At 43.0% G+C, this 19,153-nt stretch overlaps 1 protein-coding gene across 2 annotated transcripts in view; it reads right to left on the bottom strand.

Moving 5' to 3' along the window:
• PRKAA1 (protein kinase AMP-activated catalytic subunit alpha 1) overlaps positions 1-19,153 on the bottom strand; it is a gene marked incomplete at its 5' end in the record, with an annotated part of 35,310 nt that overhangs the window by 5,532 nt on the left and 10,625 nt on the right. The window contains 5 exons of one of the 2 annotated variants that reach the window (XM_080933650.1): positions 2,276-2,500; positions 6,996-7,083; positions 8,014-8,158; positions 11,527-11,620; positions 13,280-13,421. In XM_080933650.1, coding sequence (XP_080789776.1) covers positions 2,276-2,500; positions 6,996-7,083; positions 8,014-8,158; positions 11,527-11,620; positions 13,280-13,421 — 694 coding nt within the window. Of the gene's footprint in view, positions 1-2,275; positions 2,501-6,995; positions 7,084-8,013; positions 8,159-11,526; positions 11,621-13,279; positions 13,422-19,153 lie in introns of those variants that run through there. The other variant, XM_080933651.1, reaches the window with a different exon arrangement.

The raw sequence follows: 19,153 nt of genomic DNA, 5'->3' as shown, positions 1-19,153 counted from the left end.
TAAGGACCTAGGCAGCCAAATGGAAAGGTATGTGTATCTACCCAATGCCAATGACAGCCTGAAGTCTTTCTCCAGCCCAGAAAGAAACTGTGTTGTGTCGCTTCACTGCTTACACTGTTTCATGTTACACGAAAAGCACTTAATAACAAAATCAGTGTGCAATATCCTACGGGTTCTTACTGCATGCTTACCTTGCAATAAGCAGTTTGTTCATCCATATAAAATCTATCCTCATCCCTACAATCAGTTATGTATGAGTCGAAAGACCATCCTCTGGATGATTTCTTACTATATTAATTGTATATATAAAAGGATGTGGGACCACAGCAAGAACTATACTAGAACTTAAAAAAACAAAACACAAAGGAAACAGAAAACAGTGGTTTGTTCCCAACTGGTGACTGGCTGCTGAGACAGAATCCTCACTGTGTACCCCAGGCTGGACTCAAACTCACTGTCATACCCTTTCGGCTTCTCAAGTGCTGGGATCGTAGTTGTGCACCACCATGTACAGCAGTTTTTATCATGTTTTAGTTATAAAAAATACCTAAAACACATGCAAATATACCTCTCACTTACATATTTTTTAATATCAATTTAATAGACTGAGTTTCCCTTCCCATCTGCCATGCCCTGCCGCTCGGGGCCTCCTTTTCAGCAGCTCTTTGTGTGTTTGGTTTTGGGTTCTGGTGTTTGAGACAGAGTCTCTCTTTACATTGTGGGTTGCTGTCTATATGCAGGTGAGGGCAGGCACAATGTAAGGTGTGAGACTGTGGCGGGGCAGTGGAAAAGGAAGGTGAGCTGAGGATTTTAGAGACAAGTACAGGGAGACAAAGGATGAGACGGGGAGGAGACAGAGAGAACCTATAGGAGAGGAAGAGGAGCCAGACCCACACAGTCCTGGGAGCCATAAGTACTGGGGTTTTCTTAAATAATTAAATAATAAGTAGGGTGCATTTGCCTCATCTAGGTGTGTTTATATCAATTGAGTTTTGAGTTCCTTGTGTGGGAGTTTTGTGGGTTGAGACTTTACCAATACAAATCTGACTGATAAATTACAGCCTGTGTTTTGGTTTTACCTGGTTACGGGGATTTGTGACAGCTAACCGCAGGGGATGGATGCCTGGAAATGTGAGCAGAATCTGCAGCAAGAAAACTGTGAGATGGGCTGTCACTGCATGGGGCTAGTCATGGAGGCAGCGAGACCACTGGGGCCAGAGAGTAGTCAGCTAGCTGGAATGGTGCTCTTCTAAAATTTCCCCAAAACTACATAGCTCTGGCTCGCTATGCAGACCACGTGAGCAGTGAACTCACAGGGATCTCCCTGGCTCCACCTCCCGAGAGCTGGGATTAAAGGTGTGCACCACCATACCCAGCTTCAACAGGACTAAGTTCCAGGTGGAAGCCCCCATGTGCCCTAATGCTTTCTACTTATTACTCATATATTCACACCCTGTCTTTACTTCCTCCTACCCAGTATCTGGAAAGCATGTGGTCCAGCCATCAGAAGATCAAAGAATCGAGGAAAACGAAAACAAAGGTGCATTGACGGCACAATGAGGTGTCCAGGGAGTACTGAGTGCTCAGGAGCCCTGCCTTATTTCAACTATTAGGTTAAACCATCATACATAGTACAGCATTAGCTGTAAAGCTCGATTTCCTATGACTCAATGTAGAGTGCTACAAGAAAAAATATGTAATTAATAAAATGAAATTTTTCTCCTGTCTTGAGATTTGAAAAGGTAGAAAAATTACCTGATACTGCTGGGCAGTGGTGATAGCACATGCCTTTCATCCCAGCACTCCGAAGGCAAAGGCAGGCAGAGGCAGCCTTGCCTATAGTGAGTTCCAGGACAGCCAAGGCTACATAGTCCCGATATATATATATATAGATAGATAGATAGATAGATAGATAGATAGATAGATAGGTAGGTAGATAGATTGATAGATAGATGATAGATAGATAGACAGATAGATGATAGATAGATGATAGATAGATAGATAGATAGATAGATAGATAGATAGATTGATAGATAGATGATAGATAGATAGATAGATAGATGATAGATAGATAGATGATAGATAGATAGATAGATAGATAATAGATAGATAGATAGATAGATAGATAGATAGGTAGATAGATAGATTGATAGATGATAGATAGATAGATAGATAGATAGATAGATAGATAGATAGATAGATGATAGATAGATGATAGATAGATGATAGATAGATAGACAGACAGGTAGGTGGGTGGGTAGATAAAGTGAGTTACCTGATATCTTTTATTGTGGCCCTCTTCATGGGATCTACCTGCAGCATATGCTTCAAAAGGCTTATTACAGAGGGATTTAAATACTGAGGGGTATAAAAAATCCCATCACATATCTTCTTAAAAAGAGTTGGCACATGGTCATCATCAAAAGGGAGGGTTCCACACAGCAGAGCATAGAGAATGACCCCACTGCTCCAGATGTCCACCTCAGGGCCTGCGTACAATCTGCAGAGAGGATGGTAACCGTATTAACCACAATCTCAGGAAGCATTAGTCAACAGTCTTCAAATACAAACGCTTCATGAGGAATACAAGGAAACCATTTTTAAAAAATCAGTGGTGAGAATATGGTACCTATAGCAACTACTGCACATAAGAGATTCTAGTCTTATTAAAATTAAGCTAGTTAAAAAAAAAAAAAAAAAAAAAAAAAGGCTGGTTTGGGCTGAAGATACGACTCAGTGGTTAAGAGCACTGGCTGCTCTCTCAGAGGTCCTGAGTTCAATTCCCAGCAACGACATGCCCTCTTCTCACCAGTGTGTCTGAAGACAGCAAAAGTGTGTGTATATATACTTTTAAATATATATAAATCTTTATTTTAAAAAGCTATTTTGTACTTGTGATCATGGATCAAATTGTTGCACTACCTTACTATGACCCTCAAAGTTCCTACCAATAAGGTCAAACGTTGAGCCATCATGATCAATGTTGAATTTGAGCCACAGAGGTAATTTGTTTAAGTAAATGTTTGTGTGTGTGTGTGTGTGTGTACATGTGTGTACATGTGTGTACTTGTGCCATAGTGGGTGTGGAGCTGACATGACTGCTTTGTGGAGTCAGTTCTCTCCAACCTTTACACAAGTTTCAGGGATCAGACTCTGGACACTTGACAGCAAATGTTTTACCAACTGAGCCAACTTGCTGGGCCCAAGATTCAAGTCTGTAATGACACGCTATGAACCCATTTCCCCTAAAACCGTCACATCAGAGTTCACGAAGCCTGAGGTGCAGAAGCAGGCCAAGGACAGTGGGGTTCACAGAATACTCTGGACAAGTTTCTGAACTGCTGCAAACAGGCTGAGTCATCCTAAGAAGTGACAAAGGTGTGTCCTATAGACAGCAGTAAACAGTTTTCAAAACAAGTGCCCCTCTTCACACAGACCTCAATGAACGCCCATCCAAACTGAACAACTACATTTCCCAAGGGCGCATTTTACACATGCTTGATCGTGATGCACATTTTTTTCCATTAGTTACATAGCATCTAGGTCTTCAATTTTTTTTTATACCAAAAGAATTAAGACAGAAAATACAAATGAATTTTAAAATTCAACTAATTACCTTTTTTTTAAATTACCTTTTCTTTGAGCAGCCTAAAAAAAAGAATAAGCTCATGAAAATAGAAGCACTGGGGTATTTTATATCAGGCCCATCATCGTTTGAAACATTTAAACAAGGAAATGGTTCAGGTGCACAGCTATTAAATGTGATTGTGAACACCGGTGAGCAACAGGCTTTTCCTGCCTCATGAGCATTTCAGTGGTAAAGATGAAGCGCTGTCTTCTTGCTTGCTTTAATTTTTGCTTGTTATTTCTTTGTTTGCTCATTTGTTTTGCAAGTGCATTTTTACTTTATAGCCAAGTTGGCCCTGCCTCACTATGTAGTCTCAGCAAACTCACAGCAGTGTGTCCAGCCTCCTGGGTAAACAGATTACAGAGGTGCACCACTATGCCTGGCCAAAGCATAGATTTTAAAAATAAATTCTTTGAGCTAGAGGGATGTCCCAGCCATTGAGACCCTGGGCTGCTCTTACAGAGGTCCTTGGTTCAGTTCTCACTATCCACATAGGGAAGTTTACAACAGCCTGTAGCACTACCTCTGAGGGGTGAACTCAACTAATGTACGCCTATCCTCACACAAACACACATACATATATGATTTAAAATAAAATCTGGTTTTTTTAATTAAAACTTACAACTTCTGAGCAAATATCTTTTCCCAGACCAATACCCAATTTCAAAATTTGGGCATGCCTTTTTCTTTGTTAGTGAACTGTCTCTATTTCTACTGATAAAAAACGTCAAAGAGAAAAAGAACATACTTGAGCCAACAAAACAAGAAAATAAAACTATAAAACTATAATAAAACTATAGTTTTCACAGTATTCAATAAAAATATATCCGTATTTCAGTGCCAGATGGTAGTCCAGAGTTCAGCAGTCTCAGACTGCAGTCTGTAGCAGATCTAGACCAACACTGAACATAGATGAGTCTCTCTCCTTCCTCCTCCCTTTTTAAAACCCGCCTGCCCCTCCCCCACCTCACTTTTCCTTGATCCGGGTCTACCTCTATAGCTCTGCCTCAGCCTCCATGTGCAATGCTTCGGCCATACGCATGCAAGACATTTAGCACATGTGTTTTTGTAGAGAACCACTTCTTTAGCTCAGGTTCTAAGACACTTTCCTTTCTCATAAACCATGAAGCTACCACACAAATGCCATCTACTTGAACACTTAGGACACTACACATGATGTTACACTTGTAACTCTGTTCTGCCTTCTGTGTGGTTTGGTTTGGTTTGGTTTTTTTAGATGGTATCTTGATAGGTAACCCAGAGTGACCCCAACCTCTCAAGGTCTAGAATTGCCAGCAAGGATTGCCCACCACGTTACATTTTTTTTATTTTTTGTCTAAGTGCACCGTTTCTCATGAGTAAGTATTGCAATAGTCAGGCTTTTGGTGACTTACCTATCAACCTTTACAACTGATTAGCTTTAAATTCTCCCACCAAAGAAAAAAATCAAAGTACTTCATTCTAACTAATAGGTCCTGTAAACCAATATTCTCCTCTATATATGTTAATTTATAAACTTGGGGTTTTTTTGTTTGTTTGTTTTGTTTAGTTTTGTTTTGTTTTTGAAGCTGACCAAAGACCTTTATTCGAGTCCTGTGATCATTAAACCACCTATGCAGAATGGTCCTTTCATTTCTGCCCCAAAGAGCATCAGCTACATCCAGGCCTGAACTGGAAGACAGATGCAAGTACTAGAAGACTTTGTGGAGAATGCTATCCAAGGATTGTCGGCTTCATCCAACTTGGGTAAAAGTAGAACAAGATCGTATACGTGCACAGATCCTCCAAAGCTGAGGCTTACAGAGGGGAAAGATGGCAGGTGCAGCAAGGGACCACAAAAATCACCCAGCTCCTCCATCAATCCAAAGTGCCTTCTAGAAAAGCAAATTCATCCACAGCTTCTATTGCACTACCCAAATCTCTCTGTTGAACAGTTTTCCTCTTTCTTTGTTGAGCACAGCAGTGGGATTTTTTACAATACTCTCCCCAAACAGCTCCGCAGCACCAGGATAGAGATGGCTTCCTATCCCACCAGCGTTAAGCCAGAGTCTGCCTTCACCATGGCCTCCCAGCAGCCTCTGCCATCCTCTCGCTAAACGTATTGCACAAAATCACTGTCTACACTTGGGATTTTTATTTCTATTATTGTACGTGTGTGTATGTGTGTGTGTGTTAGGACTTACAAACCAATATTCTCCTCTATATATGGATTTGTTAGTTTATACACTTGTTTTTTATTTCTATTAGTGTGTGTGTGTGTGTGTGTGTGTGTGTGTATGTATGTGTTTGTGTGTGTGTGTATGTGTGTGTGTGTGTTGGGGTATGTATACGCCCATGTATGGAACTGCCTGCAGAAACTAAGAGTGTGTTGGTTCTCTTGGAGGTAAAGTCATAGATAACTGTGAGCCACCCAAAATGTTGTTGCTGGGTCCCAAACTCCAGTCCTCTAGAAGAGCAGAAGAGTAGCAAATACTTTTAACCATTCAGACATCGATCTAGCTCCTTATATATTATTCTTAAAATCTGCAAGCACAAAAATATATTCCCTTCTTTCTGTTGCAGGATATTTTGTCACATTGTGAACCCCGAGACTGTGTTATTTACTTTAAAAAAAAAAAAAAAAAAAAAAAAAAAAAAAAAAAAAAAGCTGCTTCTACTTGTGGCGTGACCCAGCCTTAGCACACACCTTTTGTTCCTGTGACTGTAACACAAACAGGCCCTTAATACACACCTTTAATCCCAAACAATAAAGGCAAAGTTAGTTTATAGAAGGAAGCAGCCATGTTTGAAAGTAACTTCTAATTGATTGGCAGACAAAATAACAAATCAGAGAAGGATCTGATAGAATAGGACATGCCTGACTCTCACAAGAAGCGAGAGGAAGTACTTAAGGGGCAGTGCAGAGAGAGGAGGACATTTTACCAGGACAGCTGTACAGAGAGGTTACAGAGGGAGAACCAGCCAGGCACTGAGAAGGAGCCATGAGATTGGGACGGATGGACAGAGATAGTTTGAGGTGAAGAGAAGCCAGAGTCAATCAGTTATCGTGGAAAGGAGTTTGAGCCGGAACGGCTGAGTTGAACCAGCCATAGATCAAAAAGAATAAGGAAGGGGTGAGCTTATTCAGCAGTAAATCTCAGAAGCTGAAATCTCTCTAGGCCTAGATTAGGTTGTCCAGAGGCTAGACGCTTCCAGGACCAGGCCTCGGTTAGCAGACTGAGGCAGTGAGCCTTGGAGATGAGTTATTGCAGGCAAATAAGTTACTTTTGCATCCTCCTAGTACTCAAGAAGACAGTGCAGACTAACAAAAGCTGAGAGGAATAAGCAACTACAAATGCATCAAACATGGCATAAGGCCAAACACTACCTTCCCGAAATTACTTCTGGTGCGGCATAATTGGGTGAGCCACAGCTTGTTCTTAAAAATTCACCATCTGACATCATGTTTGAAAGACCTGAAATGACAAAAAAAAAAAGGTCACTCAGGATTTCCCAAAGACAAAAAGAAAGTAAGTCCATTAAACAACACACCTAAGTTTGTATTCACAAAATCAGTCATCATTTATTTTGTTTTAAAAAAACAAAAAGCTTTAGGGTGATTATAGTCTTTATTTCCCAAATAGTCTGATCTTATACAAAAATGTACAATGTACTTCAATATCTACAGTTTAATGTGTATATATCAAACTAGTGGCGGTTCTGAATACTAGAATAACCTTTAAGTGTTTACATTTTAATATAGGTATTACTAGGCAAAAGAGACTCAGATGAATAGGAAGATTTCTCCCAGCCTCCATCTCTGGAATTCTTAGATTTGAAGGCATGTACCACTGCATCTGAAAACCAACTTTATAGCATTTAAATATTAAGGTTTTTTTTTAAAATAAGTTTCCTCATACAACTCATCTTTCTAGATTTCAATTTTATGTCAGTAATTCCATCTGCTTTCCATTCCCACCGCTCCTGACCAAAAAGAATAATAATAGAGATGATCCCTCTAATGTTAACAGGTTGAAGTATTTATGATCACAAAACTGAATTTCATGGCTGGCAGGTAGGCTCAGCGGGTAACAAAGGTGCTTATTGCCATGTCTGCCAATTTGAATTCACCCCTAAGACCCATGTGGTGGAAGAACAGGAACATCCCCCCAAAAGCTGTCCTCTAGTGTGTGTGTGTGTGTGTGTGTGTGTGTGTGTGTGTGTTTGTATGTGTGTGAGCACAAAATAATTAAATCTCTTTGTGACCAGCTTGAACCTAAGATTAAGTCCACAGCTTACTGTTTTCCCTGTCGAATGCTCATTTGCAGCTTGGGTTTCTAGTATACACCGTAAACGATATCAGAAGACGGTTCCTCATATCCGTTAACTAGTCACAGCATCCTTACCAAAGTCGGCTATCTTTGCATTCATGTGTGCGTCAAGCAGGACGTTTTCAGGTTTCAAATCTCTGTGGACCACCATATGCCTGTGGCAATAATCCACACCAGAAAGGATCTGCTGGAACAGTCGGCGACTTTCCTTTTCATCCAGCTAGGAAAAGCAGGAAAGTGTTTTGAGCTCTGCTCTCAATGGACACGTTCTTACTCACAATTCTCCAGCCATGAAAGCTTCCAGGTGAACTTCACCCGTGAGGTACTTTTGAATTAGGCATGCAACACTAAAACGCCAAGGGCTTAGGGGATCAAATCGGCAACTCAACTTTCTGATCCTATGTGCATAGACTACACTTAGAAACCCATCTTTTGTGGCTCATGGACTATTCCTAGTACTTTCAACTTCTACCTGAATCTGGGCTTGTTTTCCAATAAGTGATGTTTAATCCTGCCCTCCTTCAATAAATATTTATTGAGCACATTCAATATGCTATACAGGTTAGGCACTCATCATACAGAAATGAATGAAAGGAAGGTCCTAATCTAGTAGACAAAAATAAGGCCAAAAAAAAAAAAAAAACAAAAAAATTGAAAGCAGAAAAACCAACCAAACAACAACAAAACTATCAGCATAACATTGGGAGGAAAAGGTCACAGAGTAATACAGAAAGTGCCCCAATGGGCAGATCCAAATCCACAGCCAAACAGATGTTCTTTGTCAAACTCAGTGGGTCACAGAACAAAAGGAAGTCATGCAGGTAGAGGGGGTCTGTGGGAAGGAGGGAAGGCAGGAGTGGGAGAGAAGAGGGGGCAGGGAGGGAGAGTAAACAAAGAACGCAGGATACACGGATGAAATGGCCAAAGAGCAAAGCTAATGGGTGAAAGGGGAAGAAAAAGAGACTACAGAAAGTGAGGCTGGTGTGGGGGACGATCACAGACTATGAACAAGTGACACTGAGCCCCAGTGAAGTGACAGCAGGCAAGGATACTGAGAATGTTGGATCCCCTAGACCCAGGGTCAGAGGCAGTCGTGAGCCCCAGACATGGGTGCCAGGTACCAAACCCAAGCCCTCTGGAAAAAAAGATAGTGGACACTCTCTTAACTACTGAGCCATCTCTTCAGGCCTAAGATGTTTTCATTTAAACAAAAGCACATTTACGTTTTGCATGTTTTCTTAAAAATACAAAAAAAAAAATCTTACACTACAAGTAAAATTTTTAAGTATAATCTTTTAAAAATAATCTTCAAATCTCTGCATCTTCTGATGTTTGCTCAACGAGGGATGAGCAGTTCTAGGCATGCTCCAGGACAGAGTATTTAATAAGAAAGCTACTGATCCCCTAGGCAAGGACTCTCACATGCGATCCTCCAGTAGGTCACGAGTGAACATTCTAAATCCAGAATTCTACACCTTCAACACATGAGTCATGTAGGGACAAAGAAAAACCAGTTGTTGCTTTGAATACAAAATTAAAACTGCTACTGAGGCATGCCCTTACACTCAAGTCCAAGATACCCTTCCGGAAGAAAAATACATTAATATACTTCTTCAATCTCACGCCTTTATTTATTCTAGTAGATGTTTATGTATTTTTAATTATGCAAGAGGAAGAGAAAACTTAACCAAGGACAGGGAGTAACATAGGCTGTAAAGGTGAAAAGAATTTCATTTACAAAAATATAGTGCAAAGAACAGCAAAGACTAAAGGAAGGTGAGCCAGGTCAAAGCAGACTCCCAGATGGCCAACATCACACACTGAGTCATTTGTGTCAGTCCCTGAAGCCACACTAGGGTGGTGTCAGCAACACACAGGGCCCATTAAACAAAAGGATAGAGAGACAGTGGCCATCAAGAGCAGTGTGGGGGCAGCAGATGAAAACTCAGCAGAAACAGAAAAGCAAAGCCAAATCCTAGAGGAGGAAATACATCTGCACACGGAGCCCTGGGGACGCTGAGCAGGTGTGAGGCAGAGTGAGGGACAGGTGGGAAACAAGGCTGCAGGCCTCTGCAGAAAGAAGGCACCGGAAAGAAGATGGAGACTCTGTGCACACTAACAGAAGAGACCTGACCCCACCGCCCAACTCAATTCCAACACCTAAATCAGTATCTCTCCAAGAAAATAGGCAAACGCAGATGCCAAATTAAACAAAGGAGAAAAATACTTATGCTTGCTAGCAAAGAATTTACCCTGCCAAAATTAACGTCTCCAACAACTCAACCTATGGGAAAACCATAAATAGCACACATACATGAGCTTGGCATTTCTGAAATGTAAGTGGACAGCTGAGAATCACCAGATATATGAGGAAAAGTCATGGGAAAAAGAGAAAGAGAGACAGAAAAATTAAATGAGCAGAAGAAAAGGTGAAGTGAGCAGAAACAGGGGGAACGAAGAGTACAGGGGCCAAAAGGCTTTTAAAACCAAAATGTCGTTCTCAAGCAGATAAGGAGCCAAAGAGGGATTTCAGAGACTAAGGCAGAGAGATCTGAAATATAAACAGGTGACAGCCACAAGCTCAGCATCCAGAAGGTAACACTAAGGACATCCCCGCAATGGGCAGCAAAATGACTAGAAACGACAACGGGAGCAGGAAGGATGGAAAACAAAGGCACTGACTCATTCAGGAAAGAATTCCTCCAGTGCATAGGGATGGGGCCGGGGAGCATGGGGAAGTGAAAACTTTAAATAGAAATTAACCACGTTGAGAAACAAAGATTAATGTGCTTAATGAGAGTGATCCTGATTAAAGAGACACACTACATCATGAGAAATGGAGCGAAGCTCTTTTCTCTAACAGGTGTGGGTCTGTCAGAAGGGCCTTGGGCCAGTCAGGTACCCCGAGGGTTAGTATGGGCAGGGGACAGTGCTCACTATTCATCTATAACTTAAATGTCTCTGGTTCCTTCAAGCACTAAACTCTTCACGTCTAAATCCTGACTCCCTCAAAAACCATCCGAGTCCATCAGAGTTCACAAACCAAAACATGAATGCAACTTAAATGTGGCCGGGGTTGAACAACAAGGATATAGTTAGTAAGGAACACTTAGGAAAGCGTTTCAGGAAAGCTCAGGAATCATATTAAAGTTTACACAGGCCAGGCACTTCTTTAATCCCAGCACTTGGGAGGCAGGGACAGGGAGATCTCTATGAACTAGCCTCATCTACATGGTAACAGTGGCACAGTGTGACCCTGTCTCAAAAAAATAAAAAGTTTACATAGCCAAAAACATAAGTCTAAGGATTATAAATTTTAGGGACTTAATTGAACTCTGTATGGCACTAATAAGTCACATGACCTTGAACAAATACTTAACCAAGGGGCTGGATATCCATATCTATGCAAATGACTCGGATCATCTTTGAGGCCCTTTCCCTCTACAGAGCCTGTGAGTCGACACAAGTTCATGCTAAGGGAACTGCTTGCTAAACAGACCTCTGAAAACTGCTTGCTGACATTTTAGCGCAATAAGGGGTACAGAGGAGTTAGCAAAATATGTACAGGATTAAACGAGAACTGCTTACCCTTCCATTTTTACAGATATAATCAAATAGCTCTCCTCCTGAGACATATTCCATCACCATGAAAATATCAGATGGTGTACTGATGACCTGGTACCTGGTGAGAGAAAACATTATCTACTAATATTAAAACATGTGGATTCATTCATTCAGTAATGATTTACTAAGCACCTATGATATACCAGGTACTGTGCTAGCTGCTAGAAGTCTGTGGGGAGCAAAGCCAATCTCCTGGTTTTGTTATGGTCTTGATCCAGGTGCCAGGAGACAGACAGACAGTAAGTGGCTGAGCATGTGATGGAGCAGAGAAAGCAACCTCTTCTTCTATTCAGAGCCTTCCAGGAAGGCCACAGTACCCCAGAGCAGAGCCCCAAGAAAGGAAGGAAGAAAGGAGCAGACTACCTTTCCTGGGAAGAAGGTAGAGTGGGCAAAGGAAACGAAGAGCCAGGGCCCAGCTGGGAGCCTGCTTGGTACACTCAGGGTAAGGCAAGAGCTAAACAAACTGGGAGAGAAACAGGATGTGAAGCTAGTCGCTGGAGACCAAAGACGCAGAACTCCACAAGCTGGGAAGAAGCCTGTGGCTTGTATCTAAAGGGATATGGAAAGCTAGGGGACGTTTTCACGCCAGCGGTCATGTCATCTGCATAGGCAAAGAACAAGCGGTGGCAATGTGAAGCACGGGGTGAACGCTCAGAAGACTCCCGTGAGAGGTGAGGTAGTTCAGGATGCTGGTGAGGTATCGCCTCATCAGTGTGATGGTGATAAAGGACCGAGAAAAAGGTCAGAGACACATTCTGGAGGAAGAGATGGCGTGACAGTGGGTCGAGGGGCCAAACAGGACTGTTAACAATACTCCTACGTTCCCCCAGGGTTTAGTGACAATTCACTGCGATGCTGAGGACAATGCAGCAAGCAGAGCTGAGGAGACGGTGGGGACATGAGACCTGACCAGGTTCTTTGAAAGACCTTGTGGCCATCCCAATGAATAAGGTGCAGGCACGGGGCCTGGCGTTCAGAGAATGGGTCTCAAAGCAAGGGGCATTTAGTTAGGGGCCATCAGTACATATGATAGACCAAAACATCTTAATAAACAAGAGAGAAAAGCAAAACGATGTTTGAGCCAGCCAGTTCAACAGCGAAGTCCCAGCAGGTTTCAACTGGAGCTTACATGGTAACACGGAGGGTAAGAAATGTGTTACCCGTAAGCCTTACTGGGGTTTCCTCAAAACAACCGTTAGGATTACTGTCCTTCTAAAATACTGGATTCCTCAAAGTCTGGTGTGAGCATGGTCAAGTACAAGGAGGGTGGGGGGAAAAACATTTCTAGTGACGGTCCCTCATGAGCCTGATTCCCAGCATGTATAAACTTGAAATTTGTGGCCCAAGAATGTTTCACCTCCCCACCCGCCACCCTTTCAGGTGGTACTGGAAACCAAACAGGGTCTGGCACCTGCTACAGAAACTTTTATTAGAAACCCGACGTTGGTACTATCCATGAAACCAGCAGCACAGAGTACTGTCAGAAGGGCCTCTTTCCAGACACCAGGGAGAACAGGAGTAGGGGAGATGTGAGCCATGTTAACACGTGAGGCAGGCTCTGTCATTGGCAGTGAGCCCTGGTCAGATGCGGGAGCAGAAGAAAAACCTCCAGCCTCGGAAACAGGAAGAAGGCCAGGCCTCTCTCGGGTTTGCCGGGTCAGGCAGGTTAACTGGGGGATGAGCAGATGGCAGGAACAGGTTAATGAGCCGGGCTTACAGTTTGATTATATGAGGATGCCTGAAGAGCTTCAGGTTCTGAATCTCTCTGCGGATCTTTCCGACCACGTCCAGGCTCCGGATCTTCTGCCGGTTGAGGATCTTCACAGCAACTTTATGTCCAGTCAATTCGTGCTTGCCCACTGCAGATGGAATAGTTTTCAGATGTCAGTGCCGGTTCTGACTGAGAACATACTTTAGTGTATTATGAGAGTAGCCAACACTCGGTGCTGGGGCACATCTGCTGCTCCCCTCCCCCGCTGTATCCTTGAAAGTTTAGCCTTAAGTCAGGAGGAGACACACACAACAACTGCTCACTAAAAGTAGCTTTGGGGAAAAGGCAATTTGGAACAGTTATGAGAGAGAAAGAAAATGATTCTTTGCTCGTCCTATATGCCTTCAGGTACTCAAACCCTTTTAACTTACTATTCACTTTGAAACCACTGTACATATAAAATCAGACTGTCTTCTGTTTGAAAGCTCTCTATAGATGTCCACACACAGAGAAACCAGTACACCACCATTAAAATCACATGGTAATGTCCAGACATGGTAGCCTATGCCTACAACGGTCAGAAGCAGAGGAAGGGGGACTAAGAACTAAGGGAAGGCCTGGGCTACGTGGTAACACTGGGCCTCAAAACAAGAAAAATCAAGGAAAAGCCATGTAGCATAGAATAGTTGCATCTTCCCCTCAGAAAATGGCCCCGCAGGGCTGGAGAAATGATGGCTCACCAAGTAAGACCTGTGGTGGCCCTAAACTCACATTTCCACAACCCACACTTTAAAAAATAAAAACAAAAAGAACCTAGTATGAACCATGCCTATAACCCAGACACTTGGAGGAAGAGGGCAGGTGGGCAGAGACAGGGGGATTACTGGTGCCTACTGGCTAACTACCTAGCTCTAGTTTCAATAAGAAATCTCTCAAAGAAACAAGGCAGAGAATGGTAAAGCAGGCCGTGTCCTCTGGCCTGACAAGTATGTAATGTACACAACACACACATGCACAAAATGACATAAATGAATTCCCCTGTGAAACTGACATGCTTCCCTGTCATCACCAGCCCCTGTGATGGGCTGTTGTTGCTTTGTTCTGTTTTCAGTCTTAGCTCAAGGGCATGCAGTTTTCAGTTTCAAACAGAAATTTTAAAGGTAAGTGATTTTAGGCTAAAGAGACAGCTCAGTGGTACCAGCTGTGCTTCTAGAGGGCCCAGGTTGGACTCCTGCACTCACACGGTGGCCTTCTATCATCTACAATCAGTTCCAGGGGATACAAGAACGTCTTCCAGCCTTCTTATACGTACACAGTGCAGATACATATGTAGGCAAAGCACCCATGCACATAAAAAATAAACAAATCATGTTTAAAGGGATTCCATCTTGCCCATGCCTATCCAGATCACTTATGGGCACAGAAGAATCCAGATACTGCTGCTGAGGCAAAGCCACCAGAAGTCTGTGTGCCGGTTCTCAGAAACCTACGGAAAAACAGATCCAATCAAAATCGGGATGGAAACAAGATCATCAACAAAAAGACGTGATGTCTAGAGAAGAAGAGCCTAAAAGCTGAGTGTGCTGGCTCAGACTGGTTTACCTGGTCTTGGGAAGATGGCTGCTAGCCAGCTCCAGGCAAGCAAGGGCTACAGCATGGGGCAGGAACACTGCCTGGAAAAGCAAACAGAGCCAGCTGTGGTACAGCGTGTCTGAATGACCAGCATGTAAGAAGGGGCAGGGAGGTTAAGGTCAGTTTGGCTACAAAGGTAGCTCAAGACCAGCTTTGGTGACGTGCACTCTGACACCCACAGAGCACACTCTCAGGGAACCTCCCAAAAGGTGACAGATGCTCTGGAGAGCAGCAAATGCAGGCGAGGCAGCGTGTGGAGGAGGCAATGCAGTCATTTTGAGGGAAGAGAGATAATCGTATGCCTTTGAAAGAATGGGGTCCACATAGTGGGAGGAGGGAAATAACTCCCTAAGGCCCTCCTCTCACAAGACAATGTGGCACACGTGCCCCACCCCACACACACATTAATAAATGATTTTCAAAAACACTTGAGGTTTGTCCATAACTGTAGATATAGTTTCTTTCATCAAGTAAAAGATGAGGGTAGGAGGCTCTGAACATTCTCTCTGACTCATTTAGGATCACGTACTTATTAGTATTCAATATACATAAGCCAATCAATCTAGCCTAGTCCATGAGTTCCAGTCCGGTAAGAACCCCTATCTCAAAAAACAATTAAACACCTTTAATCCCAGCAACTCACAGACAGAGAGGCAGGCCAATCTGAGTTCAAGGCTGGCCCAGGCTAGACACGGTGCTGGCCTGCCCTCCTTTTTCAACTGCCTTGGAGCCCCAGGCTGTGCTTGTATGTGTTCAGCCTGGATTCACAGCCGTGAGCCTGCATGACTGTCCTCTGAGAGGCTCCACCCAGCAGCTGACAGAAACAGATGCAGAGTCCCACAGCCAAACAGACGGAGCTTGGGGAGTCTTGTGGAAGAGTTGGGGGAAGGACTGAGGAAGTCAGAGGGGATAGGGATTCCACAGGAAGACCAACAGACTCAACTAACCTGGACCCATGGGGAATCAGAGACTGAGCCACTAATAAAAGAGCAAACATCGGCTGAACCTAGGGCCCCTGCACATTCGTAGCAGATGTGCAGCTTGGTCTTCAAGCATGTCCCCGAAAAACTGGGGCAGGAGCTTATCCTAAATTTGTTGCCTGACTGTGGATCCCATTCCCCTAACTAGGCTGCTTTGTCTGGCCTCAATGGAAGAGGATATACCTAGTCCTGCAGCAACTTAGGTGCCAGGGTGGGTTGGTTCCCCAGGAGGGACTTCCCCCATCTCAGAGGTAAAGGGAAGGGAGAGGGGGCTGAGAGAAGAAGGCAATGCTGTGATAGGATGTAATGTAGATTAATTAATTAAGTGAGTAAGTAATTGGGAAAAATAGCAACCGGAGTGTTGGCGGACAGGCAAGAAGGCTGCCAAGAATTGGAGGCTACTCTGGGCTACAGAGCAAGACCCTGTCTCAAAATAACAAAGTGGGGTTTCAGATGTAGCTCAGTTGGTAAAGTACTTGCATAGCACAGCAAAAGGCACTGGGTTGAACCCCGGTAGTGTGTAACTGAGTGTGACGGTGCACTCCTGAAGCACCAGCCCACAGGAGACAGAGGCAGGAGGATCACAAGTTCAAAGTCAGCCTGGAATACGTAAGACTGACATTTTAAAGAAAACTCGGATATGGTGGTTATGCCAACACTTAGAAGTCTGAGACAGGAAGATTGCCGTAAGTTTAAGGTCAACTGAGGCTAGTGGGTAAGACCCTTTCTCAAAAAAAAAAAAAAAAAAAAATGTCTAGTTTGACTCAGCCTGATGGTCTAAATTCAATTCCTGAGACCAACAAAGTGGAAGGGAAACCAACTCCTCAAAGTTGTCCTCTAACCTCCACTGAAACTGCATGGTACACATACCCATATATACACATACACATGCACACACATGTGCACACACATACACATGCACACACACACACATAAACATACACTACATTTTTTAAGAATACAGGGATACAAAGGGCACAATAAAAATTCTACAACAGAACAGTTCAAGTCACTTGAGCAGCAGTATGACTCAGCAATGCTGTGGCACATTTTATGATAGGATACTAAATAATGAGAATTGCACAAGAATAAATTCTTGTTTATTCTTGGAATCAAGTATACAATTTCAGCAAGGAGTATTTTGGTATCTCACCTGTAAACACTGGAAGTCCCCTGTTACAAAGGCAAACTGAATGAGGCCAATATCCAACCAAGCAAACCACAGCTTGTTCTCTCTCTTTTTCATTAAATATTTACTTATTTATTATATATAAGTACACTGTAACTGTCTTCAGACACACCAGAGTCTCTGTCTTCAGACACACCAGAAGAAGGCATCAGATTCCATTACAGATGGTTGTGAGCCGCCATGTGGTTGCTGGGATTTGAACTCAGGACCTCTGGAAGAAGAGTCAGTGCTCTTAACCACTGAGCTATCTTTTCAGGGCTTGTTCTCATACTTGAGTATTTCGCCAAACTACAAATAACCAGGACCGCTTAGATATAAGTTCTCACTTTCAAAACAACTCCAGGGAGCCTTCAGTGGGTAAATCGCTTGCCTCCAAGCATGAGGACCTTCGTGCAACCCCTATTCTCACAGACATGACCAGGGAGAAAAGACTTCTGCAGTGTGCACAAAGTCATTCTGTAAATTTGGTATGTGCTCTGTGGTACATGCACACATACATATATGAAGATATGGAGTGGGTCCGCTGATTTAAATGCAAAACAAAAAAAATCACATTAAGTTCGACCGTGTTCAAACAAAAACTGGGTAGCAGCTAGCTGGGGGTGGAAGGAAGCTACATCAGAAAGCATGGCGACATTCAAATCTCCCAGGACACAGAACTAAACATAACTAGACAGTAAAGAAGCAACAGAGAAAGGGATATGATTGGTTTTCTTGTCTGCTTAACAGAAAATTAACATGGTAATTCTTTTTGTTGTTTGTGAGCAGGACAGCTGGAAGAACCAATGGAACACTTTAGGGAACAAACAAACAAACAAAGTCTTGAGAGTTAAAGGTGACACTGTATTTAAAAAGAAAAAACCCACGTCTCCAAACTGAACTACAAAGTAAACCGAAAACATGCATAAATGTGTCTCAGTTTATTACAGCTTATTATGTAAGAACAAAAGACTGCAAATCTCCTAATGACTAATTTCAGAAAACAGTTTAATCCACTGTATTGTTCCAATACAGCAGACTCTTGTAGGAAGACTATGAGAAATTTTCTTTCCTATCAACATGGAAAATAAAGTTACACAGGCTTCCATAGTTGCCAGCTACAGAAAAAATAACAAGAAAGGCATTCAATAGCCACTGTCTTTCAAATTGTAGTTTTACACTCTTTTTCAATTGAAAAAGGGAAGGGAGGGAGGGAGGGAGGGAGGGAGAGAGGGAGAGAGAGAAAAAAGCCAGCCAGCCAAGGGAAGGGCATCAATACTGGGCACTGCAGATCCAGCCTTTTACCAGAACAGACTGAACACCCAGGTATCCTTCCATTCCAGAAGGCAGTGTGTGTACATCTGTAGCCCGAGGTGCTGTTCCCCTCCGAAGGTACTTAGCAGACTTCTGACTTGCGAATTTAAAACCCTCTGTAAATTCAGTCTCCTACTTTATAAGGGTGTCCATATGACACACGAAACAGTGTTTGTAAAAGACCTTCCTTCCTGCCAGCTCATAGTCAGTGGCCAGACAAATGTAACTATTAGTACTGAGGGATGTTTCCCAAACCAGTCCCCCATCCCTATTTAATCAGCTATGAACTACCCATTTGGACGCCAGAAGAGCCATTTTGGAACTCCTCTTCACATGTATTCAACAGCCTGCCCTTACCAAGAGCCTTGGACACCACCCTCTGGTCTGCATGAATCCCACCATCCCAACCCACCACTCCGAGTACAAGCGTTTTCCAGATTCCAAGGTTCAGCCCACTTCCTCAGCAGTCAATATTCAACAGGTCACTCATACACACAGCACCAGGTTGCTTTCTATCTCAGATGTTCAAGACCACTTCTATGGCTGCAGATGGGAAAGGTCCATTTCTGTGTTTCCCAACACAGCTGGGAAAAGACAGTCTTATTTGACTGTAGTTATATCGAGTATGTTCTTCTTAAACAAATACCGTTTATGAATGTAGCTGATTTGTATTGTGTGATATAATGAAGCCATCCATCCACCTCGTAAGCCAAGGGCACATCCACCTTACACACAGACATACTCAAACTCTCACCAACCTGGGAAGACGGGCATTATGAACTCCAT

Source organism: Micromys minutus (genome assembly GCF_963924665.1).
Source record: "Micromys minutus genome assembly, chromosome: 20".
In the NCBI taxonomy this organism is placed as follows: domain Eukaryota; kingdom Metazoa; phylum Chordata; class Mammalia; order Rodentia; family Muridae; genus Micromys; species Micromys minutus.
The sequence above is the reverse complement of the archived record's forward strand: the minus strand, read 5'-3'. Positions and strand labels throughout refer to the sequence as shown.